General features: G+C 34.5%; 2 protein-coding genes across 2 annotated transcripts; one reads left to right on the top strand and one right to left on the bottom strand.

Moving 5' to 3' along the window:
• Nucleotides 1-181: 181 nt before the first annotated feature.
• On the bottom strand, nucleotides 182-15,343 carry LOC11420883 (dynamin-2B). Its single transcript, XM_003605327.4, has 22 exons — nucleotides 14,861-15,343; nucleotides 14,717-14,767; nucleotides 14,497-14,617; nucleotides 14,307-14,399; nucleotides 13,682-13,743; nucleotides 13,483-13,600; nucleotides 13,001-13,343; nucleotides 12,333-12,480; nucleotides 10,981-11,082; nucleotides 10,761-10,880; nucleotides 9,428-9,511; nucleotides 9,126-9,253; nucleotides 7,340-7,424; nucleotides 7,039-7,189; nucleotides 5,322-5,398; nucleotides 4,876-4,932; nucleotides 4,244-4,388; nucleotides 3,994-4,148; nucleotides 3,409-3,522; nucleotides 3,244-3,311; nucleotides 2,664-2,833; nucleotides 182-837 (listed from the first exon to the last, which is right to left on the bottom strand). The coding sequence occupies exons 1-22, from the start codon at nucleotides 15,002-15,004 to the stop codon at nucleotides 605-607; spliced, it is 2,769 nt and encodes a 922-aa protein (XP_003605375.1). The 5' UTR covers nucleotides 15,005-15,343; the 3' UTR covers nucleotides 182-604.
• LOC112421367 (60S acidic ribosomal protein P1) lies at nucleotides 1,399-1,794 on the top strand. Its single transcript, XM_024782908.2, has one exon. The coding sequence runs from the start codon at nucleotides 1,436-1,438 to the stop codon at nucleotides 1,766-1,768; it is 333 nt and encodes a 110-aa protein (XP_024638676.1). The 5' UTR covers nucleotides 1,399-1,435; the 3' UTR covers nucleotides 1,769-1,794.
• Nucleotides 15,344-16,755: the final 1,412 nt, after the last annotated feature.

The raw sequence follows: 16,755 nt of genomic DNA, 5'->3' as shown, positions 1-16,755 counted from the left end.
GAAGAGAAAAATATCTCCACTAACATATTCAAATTGTTGGTCTTGTAAACTCGTCAAAAATGCTTTACAAATTAATCCTTGTAAAGCAAAATACATACGTTTCATCCAAAAACACACAGGATGGCATAATCAGAAGTTGAAAAATAATACTAGGCATTAAAAAAAATATTCTACAGAAGGAGGCAACAGATACAACACATACTCATTATTAAAATACTTCAATTGTTAGTCTTATAAACCCATCAGAAATGGTGTGCTATCCAATCATTATAAAGCAATTACATCAGCAGCATCAAAAATTGAGTACAAAATCCCAAAAGAAACATTAAAAGGTATGAAAGTAAAAAGAATATTGAATAGAAAAACATGATCAATCTTTTCAAGTCGAACTTGATACCATACTTCCGGAAAATGGGACAAGCCCAGAAAACATATATATACTAACAAACTAGTCTTCTTCTATATACACAAACCTTTTTCATCACCTAAATATCCTGGCAGTAACAAAGAATTGCGACGAGACCTTATCCTCAAAGGTATGAAATGGGGCAGGAGCAATCGCAGGCTCCAAAAATGTAACAAAACATGAAATGTCGGCCATTTGTTAATATTTGTAACCCGAAGAACCTGGTGGAGCAGGGGGTAATCGGTTAGGAGTACGACGGCTGCCAGAGTTGGGGCCAGAGTTCAAATCACCATTTTGTGCGGGATCACTATTATGTCGACTATGACCATTTGATCCAGATCTCGAACCACTACGGCTAACAGAGCCATTGCTAGCTGCATCAAAGGCAGTTCTCCAGTCATCACCTGGTCCACTGCTTCTTGGGCTACTCTCTGCAAAACAAGCATGTAATCTAAGTACACAAAGTACAAGAAGAAGAAAAAACAGATAAAACAAAACGGAAAACTAATACTAATCGGAGAAGCATAAATCATTGCAGAATAAATTTAGGCTAAAGTGCACTTCCCCTCCCCTAAGTTTCAAAAAGTTGCGATTTTAGCCCCCTATGTACAAAAACTACAATTTTGGCCCTCTAAGATATAGCCCCTTTGCATCTTTGGTCCTTTTGGCCAATTTTGACCAGTCAATGCCTACGTGGCATGCCACGTGTGTAATTATTGAATTAAAAAAAAAAACCATATAATCATTTTTTAAATTAAAAAATTAAAAAAAATTAAAAATAAAATTCAAGGAAAGAAAAGGAATGGCACGTGAAGGTGTTGTTCTTCTTAAAAAAAAACCAGAATTTTTTCTTTCTTAAATCAAATTCAATCCAATTCTCTCAATTCCCCCACTTGTGTTGTTCTTCTTGTCAATTGTCTATTAATTTTCTCTCAATTCTTTCTTTTCTTCTTTTCCCCACGTGAATATCTTTTCTTTGTGGAATTCGTAAACCCTAGTTTGAGTGGCAGAACAATCACAATTCACAAAATGAGTTCCGGAGAATTGGGCTGCATTTACGCCACCTTGATCCTCCACGACGATGGAATCCCAATCACCGCGGAGAAGATCGGCACTTTGTTGAAGGCTGCTAATGTCACCGTTGAATCTTACTGGCCAGGCCTATTCGCTAAGTTTGCACAGAGCAAGAACGTTGATGATCTCATTTTGAAATCCGGCGCTGTTGGTGGTGTCGTCGTTGCCGTATCTGCACCTGCTTCTGTAGGTGGAGCCACAGCAGCAGCTGAACCTGCCGCCGTTGAAAAGAAGGAGGAAGCCAAGGAAGAAAGTGACGATGACATGGGCTTTAGTTTGTTTGATTAAGTTTCTCTTTATAGTTTGTTGTAGCCAGATTAGGACTCCTTTCAAGGGGGTGGCTGAATCCAAAACTTGCAATCTACTATAAGTGAGTTTTAGCAATCTACTATCTCTTTATAAATTGTTTTACATGAGTATGTGTTGTTGATGATGTGTTTTTGAGTTTTTTATGAAGTTGTATGAAGATGATGTTGAAGAGGAATGAAGGAAGGAAGGAAAAAATTCTTTTATGGGTTTTTTGTTTAGTTGCCATTCCATTTTGATTTCCTTTACTTTGTTTAGATTTAGATTTTATTTTTTTTTTCTGATTTTTTATTTTTTTAATTTCATTTTTCATTTATTTAATTTTAAAAATGATTATATGCTTTTTGTAATTCAATAATTACACACGTGGCGTGCCACGTAGGCATTGACTGGTTAAAATTAGCCAAAAGGACCAAAGATGCAAAGGGGCTAAATCTTAGGGGGGTAAAATTGTGGTTTTTGTACATAGGGGGCTAAAATTGCAACTTTTTGAAACTTAAGAGGGGGAAAAGTGCACTTTAGCCGCCATAAATTTAAGAAAATACTACCCAAGAGAAATTCAGATTCATTGCTTGCAAATTAAGATAATAGATAGTTACAAAGTGCAATTGGTGTTTGCTAAGCTAATCAAAATAGAAAAGATTGAATTCTAAAACATTCGTATACTATTATCTGTGCATGTCAGGGTAAAATTGTTCTCCAGAAAAATGTCAGAATACAATGAGAAAACAGTATCATGATTCTAGATTACTATCATTAATCAAGGAAGATAATTTTGGGGACCTAAAAAAGAAATACCCTCATAAATTAAAAGAATGCTGATAATTGAATCATCCAGTGAATCTGTAAATGAGTACAAAAAGTAGTTTACACACACCTGCACTCCCATTTGACCAATTAGAGGCAGCAGCTGCACGGTTGTCATGTATACTCAGCTGGCGTGTCAGTTTGGAGAGAAGCGAGGATTGTTTCTGATAACGCTCTCTCCTGCGCTTTACATTTTGATCTTCTAGAAGCAGCTCCTCAATCTTAGCCGTGCTTTGACCACTAATAATGGAAGATATAAAAATGTTAAAAACAACCGAAGCAATTTCTCGTCTCACATATTGGTGCAAATTCAACTTGTAGAAAACAGAAATATTCTTTATAGAACGGGTATGGCCTATGAATGTGTGCTATGATGAAAGGGTAAATGTCGACCATACAACAGAACTTAACAGTAAATACTTATATAGTCAAGATTAAAAATTGAAATTGAGAGGTAACAACAATTTATATGTAGATGATTTCCCCAAAAGAGGTTAATCAAACAAGACAAATCAAACATTTTCAGAATCTTTTTAATAAACAATTCACATTCATCTGAAAAACTCAGGAACAACTGACAAATGGCAAGGAAAAAAATCTTATGTACAGAGAACGAAAACAAATGCAAATGTGTAAACAGATTTCTGAACCTGACAGAGCTATATAATTGATTCAGCATGTCTTCCTTAGCTTTTTCAACTTGGCAAAGGACAACTGCCTGCCAACCATACAACCAGTAATTGCATTAAAAATTAACATTGTCAAAACAAAAAATAATCTATATAACATCTAATATGTTAAAAACTGAAGCTTACCTTTGGCACATTAGCAGCTAAACTGTTTAAAACTGCTTCAACATAGCCACGGACTTCCTGGGACATCCATCGGAGTTCTTCCTCGGGATCAGCAGGTCTTCGAGCCATTGTATCCTGAGATAGGACAAGAAAATAAAATACTGCCAGTGGATAACCACAAATTCAACATTACCAGTTATCAATTATTTATTTTATATTAATTATCTCTTTTTTCGCAATTCCCATAATGTATTCAATACATTCACATAAGAAACTTCAGGAATGGACCTTAAAAATTAGACAGATCTACTGCCAACAGATGAGTTAGAGCAATCACCATCAATATATGACAACATCCTTGACATTTACATGCATAAAAATAATAAATTCCACCTTTACGGAAAGTGTGACAAAAAAGAATACATTGAAGTATTTCTCATGACATTAATCTCTATCACTGATTAATTTATTGTGGTTTGTATTAATCGAGGTTTGTTCGGAGGAATAACTTTAAATTATACTTATATAAGCCCAACAACACCCACCATTAAAATAATAATAATAATAATAATATGCATGACCAATGGTTTTAAGCCAGCAACTCACCAAGGAACCATCAGAGAGGCTATGCCTCATCGCTGAGCCACCCTCAGATGAAAGCCTTATTTGTCCTCCCTTTGCTTGTATAACACTACTTATCTTACTAATCCATTCAGTCTTATCAGTTGCACTCTCGGCCTTCAAAACAACAGCACTGTGTGCTGCGAGAGAAAGATATTGTACATAAAATGTTTTCAGGAATTTCTAAGAAGTAAAAAATGGTTTACTATTCATAGCTTCCAAAAGAAGAACTTACCTTTCAAAACAGTTTTATACGGGACTCTACTAGTAATTTTAAAAACAAGGCTGACTTTGCTAGAGTCCGGTCCGTTAGACTTCTTGTCCTTAGAGCTTTTTGGTGGAGGATCACTTTCATCTGGAACCTCTTCAATGTTACATTCCTGCATAATAATTTAAATTGTATGTATATCAAAGACTGCTGTGGGTATTCATATATATTTCTAAATCATTGACATTATAAAAACCCAAGCCAGTGAACTACAAATGAATGTTTAATTAGCAAAAAGAAAACAAAATATAATATGAGCTTTAAAGTTGAGTTCGTACACCAGTAACAATGAGAAATGTGAAGGAACAATAACAAATTTGCAATGTAAAACATCCAAATTCAAATAGAACACCGAAGTGATTTAACAATTAGATTATATAAGCATTTTCTTAAAGAAAAGAAGTTAACTTTACATTTTAACTTCAAAACAGAATTATAGATTGCTCCGTATCTAAATAATACAATGACCTCAACTCTCACACAAACCAGATCCTTAACTCGCTAATTCTGATCACACGAGATATGCGATTAAAAGTTCAAAAGCCACAGCAAAATGTTTTCATAAACGAGCATACACGAGTAATGAGAATCCTCCATACCTCTAATGTAATAACACCACGAAAATGCCTGTCCTCTTGTTTTTTCGTATACCCAAGCTGTGAAGTGAAAGGTCAAAGTCAATACTAAATATAGCAAATCATATTAAAAGCATATCCACATAACAAAGATGCAACATAGGTTCAAAAATATGTTCAACAATCGGAAAGAACAGCAATTACAATTACCCATATTTTCCAAACATCTACAAATTTAATGTGCTTTTGAAAGAAAAAATTAGGTTGTAATATTTGAGTGTTCTATTATTATTCTCAATTGGCAAGCATTAACAAGCAAAACCATATTATTTGTCAAATCTATGAAGTATATTTGAGGTATATTCGGATTATCCTACGATGTCTTAATCCATATAGATAGGAGTTAGTTCTTCGCATTAATCTCATTATACAAAGATCCGTGTCCTTATTAAACCCCGAAAGTTACCAACCTTTCCCGTTTTTCCATTAAGCACAAACCATCGCCTGCTCCAACCATTAGTTTTTGCACTTTTCTTCAACAAAAATCCTGCAAGTAGTAAGGAACATATTTACATCATTAATAATTGAGATATATACTCTGGCTAATTCTAACTTCCAAACATTACTACAATACTGCAATGGAAACTAGGAAATGCTGTCAAATACAAGGCAAGCGATAAATAGAAGGTTTGCAATATTGGTTCAGCAAAACCATAAACATCAACCCCCAGAGCTAAGATCCTACAAAGAATGTGTCCCGCTATTCAAATAAAACACTAAAATCCATATAGCAGACTGCCTGGGAATCCCCTACGAATACGGTTTTCAACGAACTTTATAACAATAACAAAGTCAGAAAGGGAGGGGGAAAAAAATTAAACAAGGAAACATAATAATGTCCTACCAAAATATATAAATAACACGAAGATATTAATTGGAACAACTCTGAACCATTCAAAAGTACTCAAAGTCGTGCGGGGCGGGGGGTTATGAGGAAACACTGGTGGGATAGTTGGAAGAGTATCTGGTTACCCTCTTAATAATAGGAGTAAAAACAACATATGCTGATGCCTGATCAATTTGTGAGCTCATACAGTTCGAGAGCAGACTAGGCAATTAAAACTGACTGCCACATTATGTAGAAAAGTTCTCTTGGATATTTCTACTGATTTTCTCAATTTCAAAGACCAGTTTGTATATATCGTTAAAATATATAATCGGCCCCTCAAAACGAATTCATTTGTAACAAACTTGGTGAAATGATTTCTATGCTCCATCTTGATAAAGAGTGTAGAAAGTACATTCTACATGTGTGTGATCAATCTTGCTGAGTTTTTCTCTCAAGTAAATCTTGTTTAATTTAATACAGTATTTTATATTGCACTTATCACAAGTTGAAGAATTGCAATCAAAAGGTTTGTGCATCGTGAATTATTGCATTTTTAGATTTAATTTTTTAATGCAAACAAAGCATTTGAGTATAAACTTTTCAGAAAGTAAAATAAGTTAATCTGAACAATAACTTAACCATTCAGATGCATGATTGAGAAAACAAAATTTCTATTGAGTAGTTATGTCTTCAATCAAGTTACACCATTCTAAATTATAAAGAGCAATGCTATATATCAAGAAAGATTTTATCAAGAAAATTTCAAGAATGACATGGCAGAATAATCACCCTTAGATTTTATCAAGAAATAGTCCTGAAATTAATGTTAGCCAATAAAATCTCAGCCTGGCCGGAAATCATGGGGTGGTGGGTGTTATGTTTTTTTTTTTTTATGAAAGATTAATAAATGAGACTGAAATCTAAAGGTGATTATTGTGCCATGTCATTCTTGAATCTTTCTTATAAAATCATTCTTGATATCTAGCATTTTCCTAACAAATAAAATTCATCACTTCCACAAAACTACTACCCAAACAAAAAAGCTATTCATATTCACAAATGAGACAATTATTTTCCTTATATTTCAGGGAGACAACAATAACTAAAGCCTTCCCCACCAGATAGGTTATGCTACATGGATCAAAAGACGCTATAACATCCTTCATAAATCAATTCTAGCATTTCATTATGTAAAATTTTAGAAAGATTTCCAACACAAAACAACTATATAGAGCACTAAATTAGAATGCATGAAACATCGACTAATAAGTTGTGCTAGCATACTGCACAGGACAAACCTGCTGTAATTTCTCCTTCAGGACCCGCAGACTTTAAACCAGAGCCTTCTTGCCCTTCTTTCTCTGCCTGACCTGACTTGTCCTTTTCCTTATCCTTATCCTTATCATCCTTTAGTGATTTCATGCTTCCACCAGTTTGGGGACTTGTGGCCTAAAAGCAGTTAACAAAATGCAGATTAAATACAAATAACTAAAAAGAAGATACAAGGGGAAAAAAATTAAACCGATAGTAGACATTATACAAACAAACATAATATATTTCATCGACTGAATTTTTCTGTTACAGGAAGACAACACCTACCCGGTTAAGTATAGATTGCTCTGCATCATGTCCTTTTTTCGTAGACCGACCCTTCAACTCATCTTCCCGGCGTTGCCTTTCCATCCTAAAGTAATTAATATTGTCATCAGATCAAATTAAAGCCTCGCAAATATACAACTGGGAGATACCTAGAAAGTTGTTTGTATAAGCATGGACTCAAAATTTGATGGTTAATAATTACACTCAAACAATTATTCTTAATGAGCATGTCAAAGCAAATAAATACAGCTTGACAGTATTCCGACAAATATTCCATAGCTTGGTAAAAGTGTGCTAATCTGGTCCTTTTAACTACACACAACAAAGAAACACATAATACTATATACTCCCTCCGTCCCTGAATAAGTGACCTACTTGACCATTTCACACAGATTAAGATAAGTGTAAAGATAAAAGAAAGAGTGATATTTTTACTGAATTGCCCTTATTATTATTTTGTGGGATGAGTATTTTTTGGAAAGTTGTTCGGATGGGATGAGTATTTATTTCGTATGTTGTGTGACTGTCTATTTCCTCAGCCGTTTTGCAGTTCACGTTATTGGCTAATTTTCCATGCTAGACAATGCTTAATTATGTGATACTCTTCTATTGGTTGTTCCTGTGGAGTATTGGATTAGCTACGTGAAGTAGTAACTTAAGCATGCTTGGCACTCAATGGAGCAGTAACTGACACGCTTTTTTTACATGGAGACCATACAAGCAATTATAAGAGGTAAAATTGTCAAATTTTGCTTTAAAATTTGAGAAGGTCAAGTATTTTGGGACAAATTTTTTTTTACAAATAGGTCACTTATTCAGGGACGGAGGGAGTATTAGAAATTAGTAAAAGATTTTCTGCAAGGGAGTTTTAATTTTGCAAAACAATCTTCAAATTGGCAAATTTATCAGAAAAGCTCAGCTCCAAATATAGCTTGGTTATTATATAGTAATGGATCAAAAAATGGAGGCCATTTGACTATAAACATGAAGTGTAGATTCAAGGATTGAGTGTGCAACAAACTTTGATGTACTTGTGGGGACCAGTGATTGCACGCTTTAAGAAGTGATGTATGCTTTTAAGAAGTGTTCAGCACTTGCCAATACCCACTGCAGTTATTAACTTCTGAGCTGACTTTTTGCTCAACTTAATTAGCCTGATATGGTTTTTTCTGTCTAGTACATATTTTGCTGTGAATAGCCAGCGATTTTGCATGAACCGGTTTGTCAAAGTACCGCGGATTGGTACTCTTAAACCAGTTGGCAATACCCTAGGGACTGTAGCGGATTATGTTGCAAACATTGTGTTACGAGGGAAGTGGTCATGGGGGTTGGTATGCCATTAACATTTTGTTAGCTGGGGTGAACTTATTTTGGATTGTGTCACAGAGGACTCTTCACTATAGGAGTCATGGCTCTGGACCCTTGTAGTGGTCTCTTCTGATTAAAGCAATATTGCATTCTATTATTTAGGTGCCCTTTTGGCTTATTGCTTTGATTCAGTAATGAAGCCCTACCCTAACAGAAATAAAGGGAATATTCATGTTATAAAATATGAAAAAATGATTTTTAAACAAATTTTCAAAAAAAAAAAAAAAACGCATCTAAAAGTGAAGGTCAATGAAAATCCGAAACAAACTGCACTGCACTGCACGGAATAAAGAATGGATCGAGATCCTTTCCTATTTGGTCAAGATGATTTGCTCTCTACTTATATGTCTCTTCGATAGGAACTGATTTTTTGTGACAAATGAATATTCACACTAGAAAACTAACAAGTTCAAATTACCTCCTTTGTACCAAGCGAATGAAGTGTTGGGGTGGCACAAAAGAACGCTCCATATCAACTAGTGCAACCACCATTTTCTTTGATTCATTCTTAAACCCTTCTAGTGCAGTAGTAGCAAGGGCCACAATCTTGAAACATTGTAAACAGTGTTAATTGAAAGAGAGACAAAGTTAACTTTCCAGCCAGTAATATACTTCAGAAGAAAAAAAACTAAAGAACATAAGCAATTAAAGCATAGACTAATATTGCATACTGATTTAGCTAGACAGTAGAAACTGGAAATCAGCAACATAGTACCATACCTCTCTCTTGAAAGGTGGGTATCTTCCTAAACCAGGTGTAGCATTGGCAGCGGCCGATACAATATCCATCAGGACCCGATGTACCTATAGCATAAGGAAATAAGAATCTTCATCCGCAACAAGAGAAATAGATCGAACAAACAAGGAAAATTGCATAAAATGATTGATTTACAACATTAACTGCATGCTACAAGTAAACTGTAAGACATTTGATTAGAAAGTTAAGTGTAGAGGTCGGAAGTCCTACTTAACATTAACTGCATGCTATAAGTAAACTGCAAGACATTTCAAGATAATCTCATTCTACTTTATGTCCTACTTAGCATGCACAAAAGTCCTTTTAACTAGCAGAAAATGGAAGTTAAGTATAGAGATCGGAACGGAAGTTAGACAAATCCATTAACCCCAAACCCCCTTTTCTCCCAGTTAATACCTGTCAATCACTATTATCCTTACCTCTTATATTCTCATGTCTCCCCAATTAAATTCCAACCTCCCCACTATTCATTACCATACTTCAGTCATGATCCAGATTTAACTAAATGAGCAATCCCATTATCTCCTATTTTGTCTTCCCTGCCTCGGTCTGTAACTCTATATCTTTTTGCATATAACCCCTCTTGACTGTTTATATACTTCAGTAATAAGAACCTATCAACTTTCTTTACAATGTGGTCGACTAAATTAGAATCATTTATTCACATATATGATGCTTTCAGAAGAATCTCAAAGTAACTCGAGATCCTATGTGAAGTACCCAAGTCCACGATTTCTCTACCGAAATGGAAGGTAACTAGAGGACACAACTTCTTACAAGCTGTGGAGATACCCTCCGTCAATGGACTAAACTGCTAAATGGGGAAAAAGGCAACGGGATGGAGCTGTGCTGATTGGAAGAGGGTGATCAAGGACAGCACATTGAAAGATAAAGCCAACTCTGAGAAAGAAACAGCTTCTCTACTCAATCCCAAACCACCCAAACCAATTGTCAATTCTTACATAGCTCTCCAAGACTGTTATGCCCCCTCTTAAACTCCCTTCAATTCCTTAATCAATTCCCATTTCCCACCCATTCCCCTTATGGCATGTGTCGTATTCTGCTATATCACAGTCCAACATGTGTGAGACTAACATTTATACAATATTTTAAATAGGTAGAATGAATACAGCCAAAGGGAAGGATCAGGAATCAGGACAAAGAACATGGATATTAGATCCAGATACATTAATGTGAAGACTACAAAGGCATCAGAAAGAAGCTAAAAACAATTGAAACCTGAGTAAAGAAAGTTAAATATGATTCGAACTCATTCTATATACAAAACAAAAATACCTCATCAACACAAAGACGTGATGGCTCTTTTGCAAGCTCTAGAACTCCTTTGATTAGTGATCTTAATCCCTTTTCAGGTGAAATGAGATATGGCTGATAACCATCGGCTTCTAACACAATCTGTTAATAGACAAAATGGTCACCAAGTGTAACAAAACCACAAAAAATCCAACAAGCCAGTGTACAATGCTATCCGCAAATCAGTAGGATCAAAACTTACCCTCTTTACATTGTTGATATCAAAATGCCTATCTAACGGTAATTGCTTCATTCTATCAGGAAATCTCCCCTCAAAGCAGGCAACAATTTTCCAACCAGTTCCCTGCCATTTAAAATTATTGTAATTCAGGGGAGGAAAAAAGAGGCTCGAGCAATAAACATAAAATCAACTATCTTTAGCATAATGTGAAAACCAATTCGCCACTAAATGCTGAAATTTCAGAATAAGTCAGTAAATCAATTATTCATAAATAAGACTTTTCCTCGTAGATTCTTCCATTGTTCATCTGTGAGCTATATTTTGAATTATCTTTTTTAGTAATTGTTTAAAGGACGGGGTTTATACTAGTTCATTGGATTATTTTCTATGTTTAGTATTTGTTGTTTGTTAAGAGCTGTGTTTGTACTAGTTCACAATATTAAAATCTTGCTACCCTTGAGTGAGTCAGATGGCATGTATAAAAATCTGGTGGGTATGTAGTGGGGTCAAAAAGTAAGATAAAAAAATTTATGCGACCTCGAGTGGTCTTGAAGAAGCTAATTTCAGGGTCAGATTTCATGACCCAGGTCCACTAACCCACATTATTGGTTGATTTTTGTGCCCTAAATAAGAAAGCCATCTGAATCGACTGTCTCTGAACCCTCAACCTCCCATTTCAGAAGTTCCATCACTGTTGACCCTCTCTCCTATCAGCGCATCGGTTGGCAGTTCACATCTATGTGCTGTCTTTGTTCTGACATTGAAAAATGGCTTCAGTGCAGGGTTATAGTGGGGCTGAGGTAGTGGGGTAGCCGCACCTTATGATAGGTATGATGTATGCGACTAATTATGACTAGCTTTGGATGTTATGGGACTTCTCCTCGTAAAATTTCAGTTTTAAGTTTGATTTAACGTTGTCCTTCTTGGCACTTTGTATTTGACTATATGGAATTGTTACGCTGTACTTGTAATACTTTAGCTTAAACTGTTAAAATCTAACTTGAGTTATACATGAAATATGGAATTTGACTTTAAGTTGGGTGGTTGCAGTGATTGAAAAGTTTTTTTTGCCTTTCTATGCTACATTTAACCAGAGCATCAGAACAAGAATTATGAATATTTTAAATGTAAGCTATTCAAATTCAAATAAGCTCCTTCTCATTACCAAAGCCTCTAATACTTTTAACTTCTCAAAATTAAATTCAAAAATGTTTTTTTAATGAATAGCAACCCTACAAACGCGAGGATATATATCCAAAAAAAGAAGCTATTATAATGACACAATACAAGGAAGTAAGAAATGGCACTCCGACCAATAAATGATATCAAAATTAATTCAAATTAAATTAAAGTATAAGATTGAGACAACATACCTCGCCTGAGGTAAGGTGCTGTAGGAACTTATCTTCAAACTCACGGCAAAGTTCCAAGGCTATAGCACGAGTACCCTCTGAAGTGGTGACCAATGACTCACCAAGCCTTGCCAATTCATCCTGAACTACTTGAGACTTCCCTTGTAGCCTGAACAATATATCAGTAAAGATTCATAAAATCCACTTTCTATAAAACAATCACTAAAGTATTGTTTGTGAATGTACATAACTACTTTATACTTTATTTTGGCATTATCAATACTTGCTTAAAATCCCTATGGACTTCTGAGTTCCAACAGTTATGATCAAATCTTCTAAAAAATAACAAAAAATATCTGAGGTAAAAAAAATAAAAAATGATGAAATGCACACCAGATGATCAAATGAGCGATGTATAAAAAAGTGCACATTAACCAAGAGGCTGCTAAAACAAAAATAAAACAAACAAATCATTTTTTCTTTTTAAAGCAACCAGATTGTCAACAGTAAACAATTGTTTATATCACACAAATCTTCAACATATAAACAAAAATATTAGACTTAAATAAAATTCAAGAAAAAGAACCGTTGATTCATCGCCAAGTTCTTGGGTATCCACAATAAACAAGAACCAAGTAAAATAATAATACTGGAAATCGAAAAGTTCTATTGCGCAGCATGAAAATTACCCAGAAAGAAGGTTAGGCACCCGCAGCTTCATGCGATTTTGAATCTGCTGTGCCAGAGCATCCACCAAAGCTATCCTTCCAAGCTTACTTGGAGGGGCTCCTGTCAGTATGGACTTGAGGCTTTCACTCTCTGCTCTCCATGCAGTTTCTAAAGAATTTTCAGAACCAGAAGATCCAGACTGTGCCGTAGCTATTGAAACTGATTGACCGATTAATGCAACCCAGGGGATATCTTGTGCTTTTGTAGGACCCTTATTCAGTAGAAGTGCTTGAACTGCAGCTATTGCTTTTTGGTCTGATGCAGCTTGATCAATTTTACTAATAACACCAACAATTCTTGTACCTATGCAAATTTGTTTTTACCTTTTTAGTTAATTAATTCATAATGACAACTAAGGGAGAAAAGAACCAAGCAAATCCTCCAGATAAAATGCTCACATGTTATACATAAAAGCATTAATAACAAGAAAAATGTGAATTACCTTCTCCGTCGTATTCCTTTGCCAATCTAAGGGCCCGAGAGGAAGCAATTTCAGGTGCTTGAGCTGCTGGTACAATAACTACCAAAATGGCATCATTATGCTCCGCATATTCACTAACCTATACAAAGGCAAAAGGAAATATAACATCAAAAAATTAGGGAATAAAATATAGGATAAGTAAATGAAGGACAACACTTACTGTTGATTCGTCCATGATGCGCTGATCCAACCCAGGTAAATCAACCAACATGAGAGGTGGTGCTGGGAGGACAAGATTGAAAATTATGTTAGCACAAAAAAAAAATCTAGTACCGCAATCCACAAACATTACTAGATCTGTCTATCCAATGAAATGATTCAATATCTATATAGAAGAACACTCTTAAAGAGTTCTAATACAGGGAACTATCATATATGATCTAGCCTCATAATATACAAGTTACACACAGCACATACAAAATGGTTTTTTGAGAGCTACAAAAATTTCAAGACTAACTATTTTTCAGAAGCACACTCCAATTTTATCGGATGACTGCTGTATTTTCAAGAAACAACAAAAAAGTAGCGATCCAAAAATTTATTACTTTCCCAAATCTGTTTTGTTCTATTAGATCTAAACTAATTGACTAATCGTATAAATCAAAGACAATATAGTAACGAAATCAATTACTATGAAGGACCAACACCAGACAAGACACCGGTAGTAATTTAAAAAAAATGACAAAATTGAATGTAATCACATGTGTAGGTGCCGTGAAAGACACGCCTTCAATCATAGATGTTAGGTGCTTCGGAGATCAATTATCACTCATTCATATACAGACCTGTACTTGTGCGTAACTTCAATTTTATCTGATCTCGAGCTTTGGCCGAGGAAGCCTTGCTCAACCTATCCTGCAAGGAATGTCTTAAAGCACCTGCACAAAAACAAAACAAATCACATAAATACACACACTATTAACCGAATCCATAACAAAAAAAATCAGTGAAAATGCACAGATCAGATTAACTAACTTGCTGAAACTTGCTGATTCTTATTATCAATCTGCAATATAATCGATTTGCTACTCAACGACGTGTCTCGTTGCAGATCAATCACAATTGGAGCTCTCGTAGCTCCATTTTCACCAGTAGGCTGTAGAAATCAAAGTTTCACTGTCACTTTTCACACTTCCACATTCAATTTCACTTCAATTTCAAAATTGAGATCGTAGAATCTCAAATCCTAACTTACCAAAACTGGATGTCCAATTAAACTGTTCAACACCGCTGATTTACCAGAACCCTACCAAATCCAAATCAAAATCAAAATCGATATTCAAATCAAAAACAAAATCAAAACCGCAAAAATTGAACAAAATCGATTGTGGAGGCTTACGACGTTGCCGAGAGCGACGACGTTGAGAAAAGTGGAAGGTCTTCTAGAATTATTCGAAGTTTCGTCGATATCTTCATCAGCGAGAAGCGCCGAAGCTTGACGCATGGAATCAGCGAGCTCCGATAACTCTTCGATCGCCGCCATGGAAGATCAGAAAATCGAATCGATGGATCGAAAAACGGTTATAGAGAGAGAAAGCGTTGAAATAGGGATCGATCGAAACGGAAACCCTAAACCAGAAAGGTACGATCTGAAACAGAAACCAGATCTCTGAGTTTCTCTCTCTAGTTTTGTTTCTCGCTCTAAAAATTTTAAGAAATGGTGGACTTGTGTTCTAACTAGTGATTTGAATATTGTGATGATTTGGAAAATTCAAAAAAGTAACCTCTTTCTCTCTCTATTTCTATGCTTCTTCGTTCTCTCTCTTTCTATCTCTATGAGAGCTTTCAGCGTTTTTGAAACGTTTGTCTCAGTTCAGTACTGTGTCTTGTCATTTTTATTTTGGATGAATCTAATTTTGTTTCTTCAGCTTTGTTTTGATGATTAATTAATAATTGATAATTGTTCACTCTTAGTTTATTTATGTTTTGAGTTTAATTTATTCGTTGATGATCAATTGTAATTTTAATAAACATTCAATTTATTCTCTCACAATTTTCTCTTGTGTCAATTTAATCTTATGAAAAAAATTCACATTAATAACATGTTTTATATGGAGGAGGAAATTTTCTCTCATTTATGTTAAAGTGATTTATTTGTCGGGGGACTAATTTAGATTTATTGTTTGTCGAGGATTAAATTGGACAGAAAAAAATTGTAAAATACTAAATTGAGTTTTCATTTTTTTGTTTTTTTTTCATATAGTTTAATGACTGAGATCGATACATTTAAATATAGAGAAATAAGAAGTTTTCATTTCAAACTCTGACGTTGCATATTATCTTTGTAGCTATTAAGTTTGTGTGTTCCCTCAAAAAAAAAAATTAAGTTTGTGTGTCTTTGTGAATTTAGCTCAACTCATAAGAATAATATATATATAAAGTTTGTGGTTCGAACCGACATAAAAAAAACTACTAAGTTTGTGTTTATTAGACCATTTTATAACTTTTTGAGTGATGGAGTTTATTTATTTTTTAATAACCGGCTATTTTCATTTTTTTCTAGAAATAGAATTAAATTCACCGTCTAATGTTTGGTCTTACTCGTTAATCGTTATTGATACCCAACAATGATGTTAAGTTGCAACGCGTCTTCATTTTCAAATTGCAAAGGAGCCACTTTTTTGTTTTGAAACATGGTTTCAATTTGCAAGGAGCCAACTTCGTCCAATTTATTTCTTACTTTTTCTTTTGTTAAGTTCTAGTCTAATTTCACTTCTTTTTTTAATATAGAGTCTAATTTCACTCTTAGTATATCATAATGTGTCGAATAAAAATACATTTATCATGGATGGATTTAGAAATTTCGATTTAATAGAGACATGAACGAATAAATTAAAAGTGTTTATTCCAAAATTATATCAATGCATATCTTTTTGGATTATCTTGAATGTATTCGGAAATTTCAATTAATAAATTCATAAATTTTAATTAGTGTTAAAATAATGATATAATTATACCTCAACAAAAAATTGAAAACCATAAACATGGATATCTTTTTTGATGATTATGCACCAAGATGACCACTATTGTGCTTAAATGATGGTTGTGGTTAATTTATGATCATCATCTCCTTGTGCGAGAATGAAGTATTGGTTTTAATCCAAACTACGGATATGGGGAGTTATAATTATGAAATTCATGTATGTTAATAAAGAATATTTGCATAGCTCTAATAAAGGAAAGAATGTGAATAGCTCAACAAAAGCAAGTGGTGGCTCGAGAAGCAAAAAAGGA

Source organism: Medicago truncatula, chromosome 4 (genome assembly GCF_003473485.1).
Source record: "Medicago truncatula cultivar Jemalong A17 chromosome 4, MtrunA17r5.0-ANR, whole genome shotgun sequence".
In the NCBI taxonomy this organism is placed as follows: Eukaryota; Viridiplantae; Streptophyta; class Magnoliopsida; order Fabales; family Fabaceae; genus Medicago; species Medicago truncatula.
This window is presented reverse-complemented; position numbering and strand designations above follow the sequence as displayed.

What these genes read in the sequence shown, in the direction of transcription:
- LOC112421367 (XM_024782908.2), top strand. Translation starts at nt 1,436, where the DNA reads ATGAGTTCCGGAGAATTGGGCTGCATTTACGCCACCTTGATCCTCCAC.
- LOC11420883 (XM_003605327.4), bottom strand. Translation starts at nt 15,004, where the DNA reads ATGGCGGCGATCGAAGAGTTATCGGAGCTCGCTGATTCCATGCGTCAA. An exon ending in ATATCAACAATGTAAAGAGG is followed by an intron (nt 10,881 to 10,980) that starts GTAAGTTTTGAT and finishes GTCTATTAACAG; the next exon opens with ATTGTGTTAGAAGCCGATGG. An exon ending in ACCCACCTTTCAAGAGAGAG is followed by an intron (nt 9,254 to 9,427) that starts GTATGGTACTAT and finishes CAATGTTTCAAG; the next exon opens with ATTGTGGCCCTTGCTACTAC.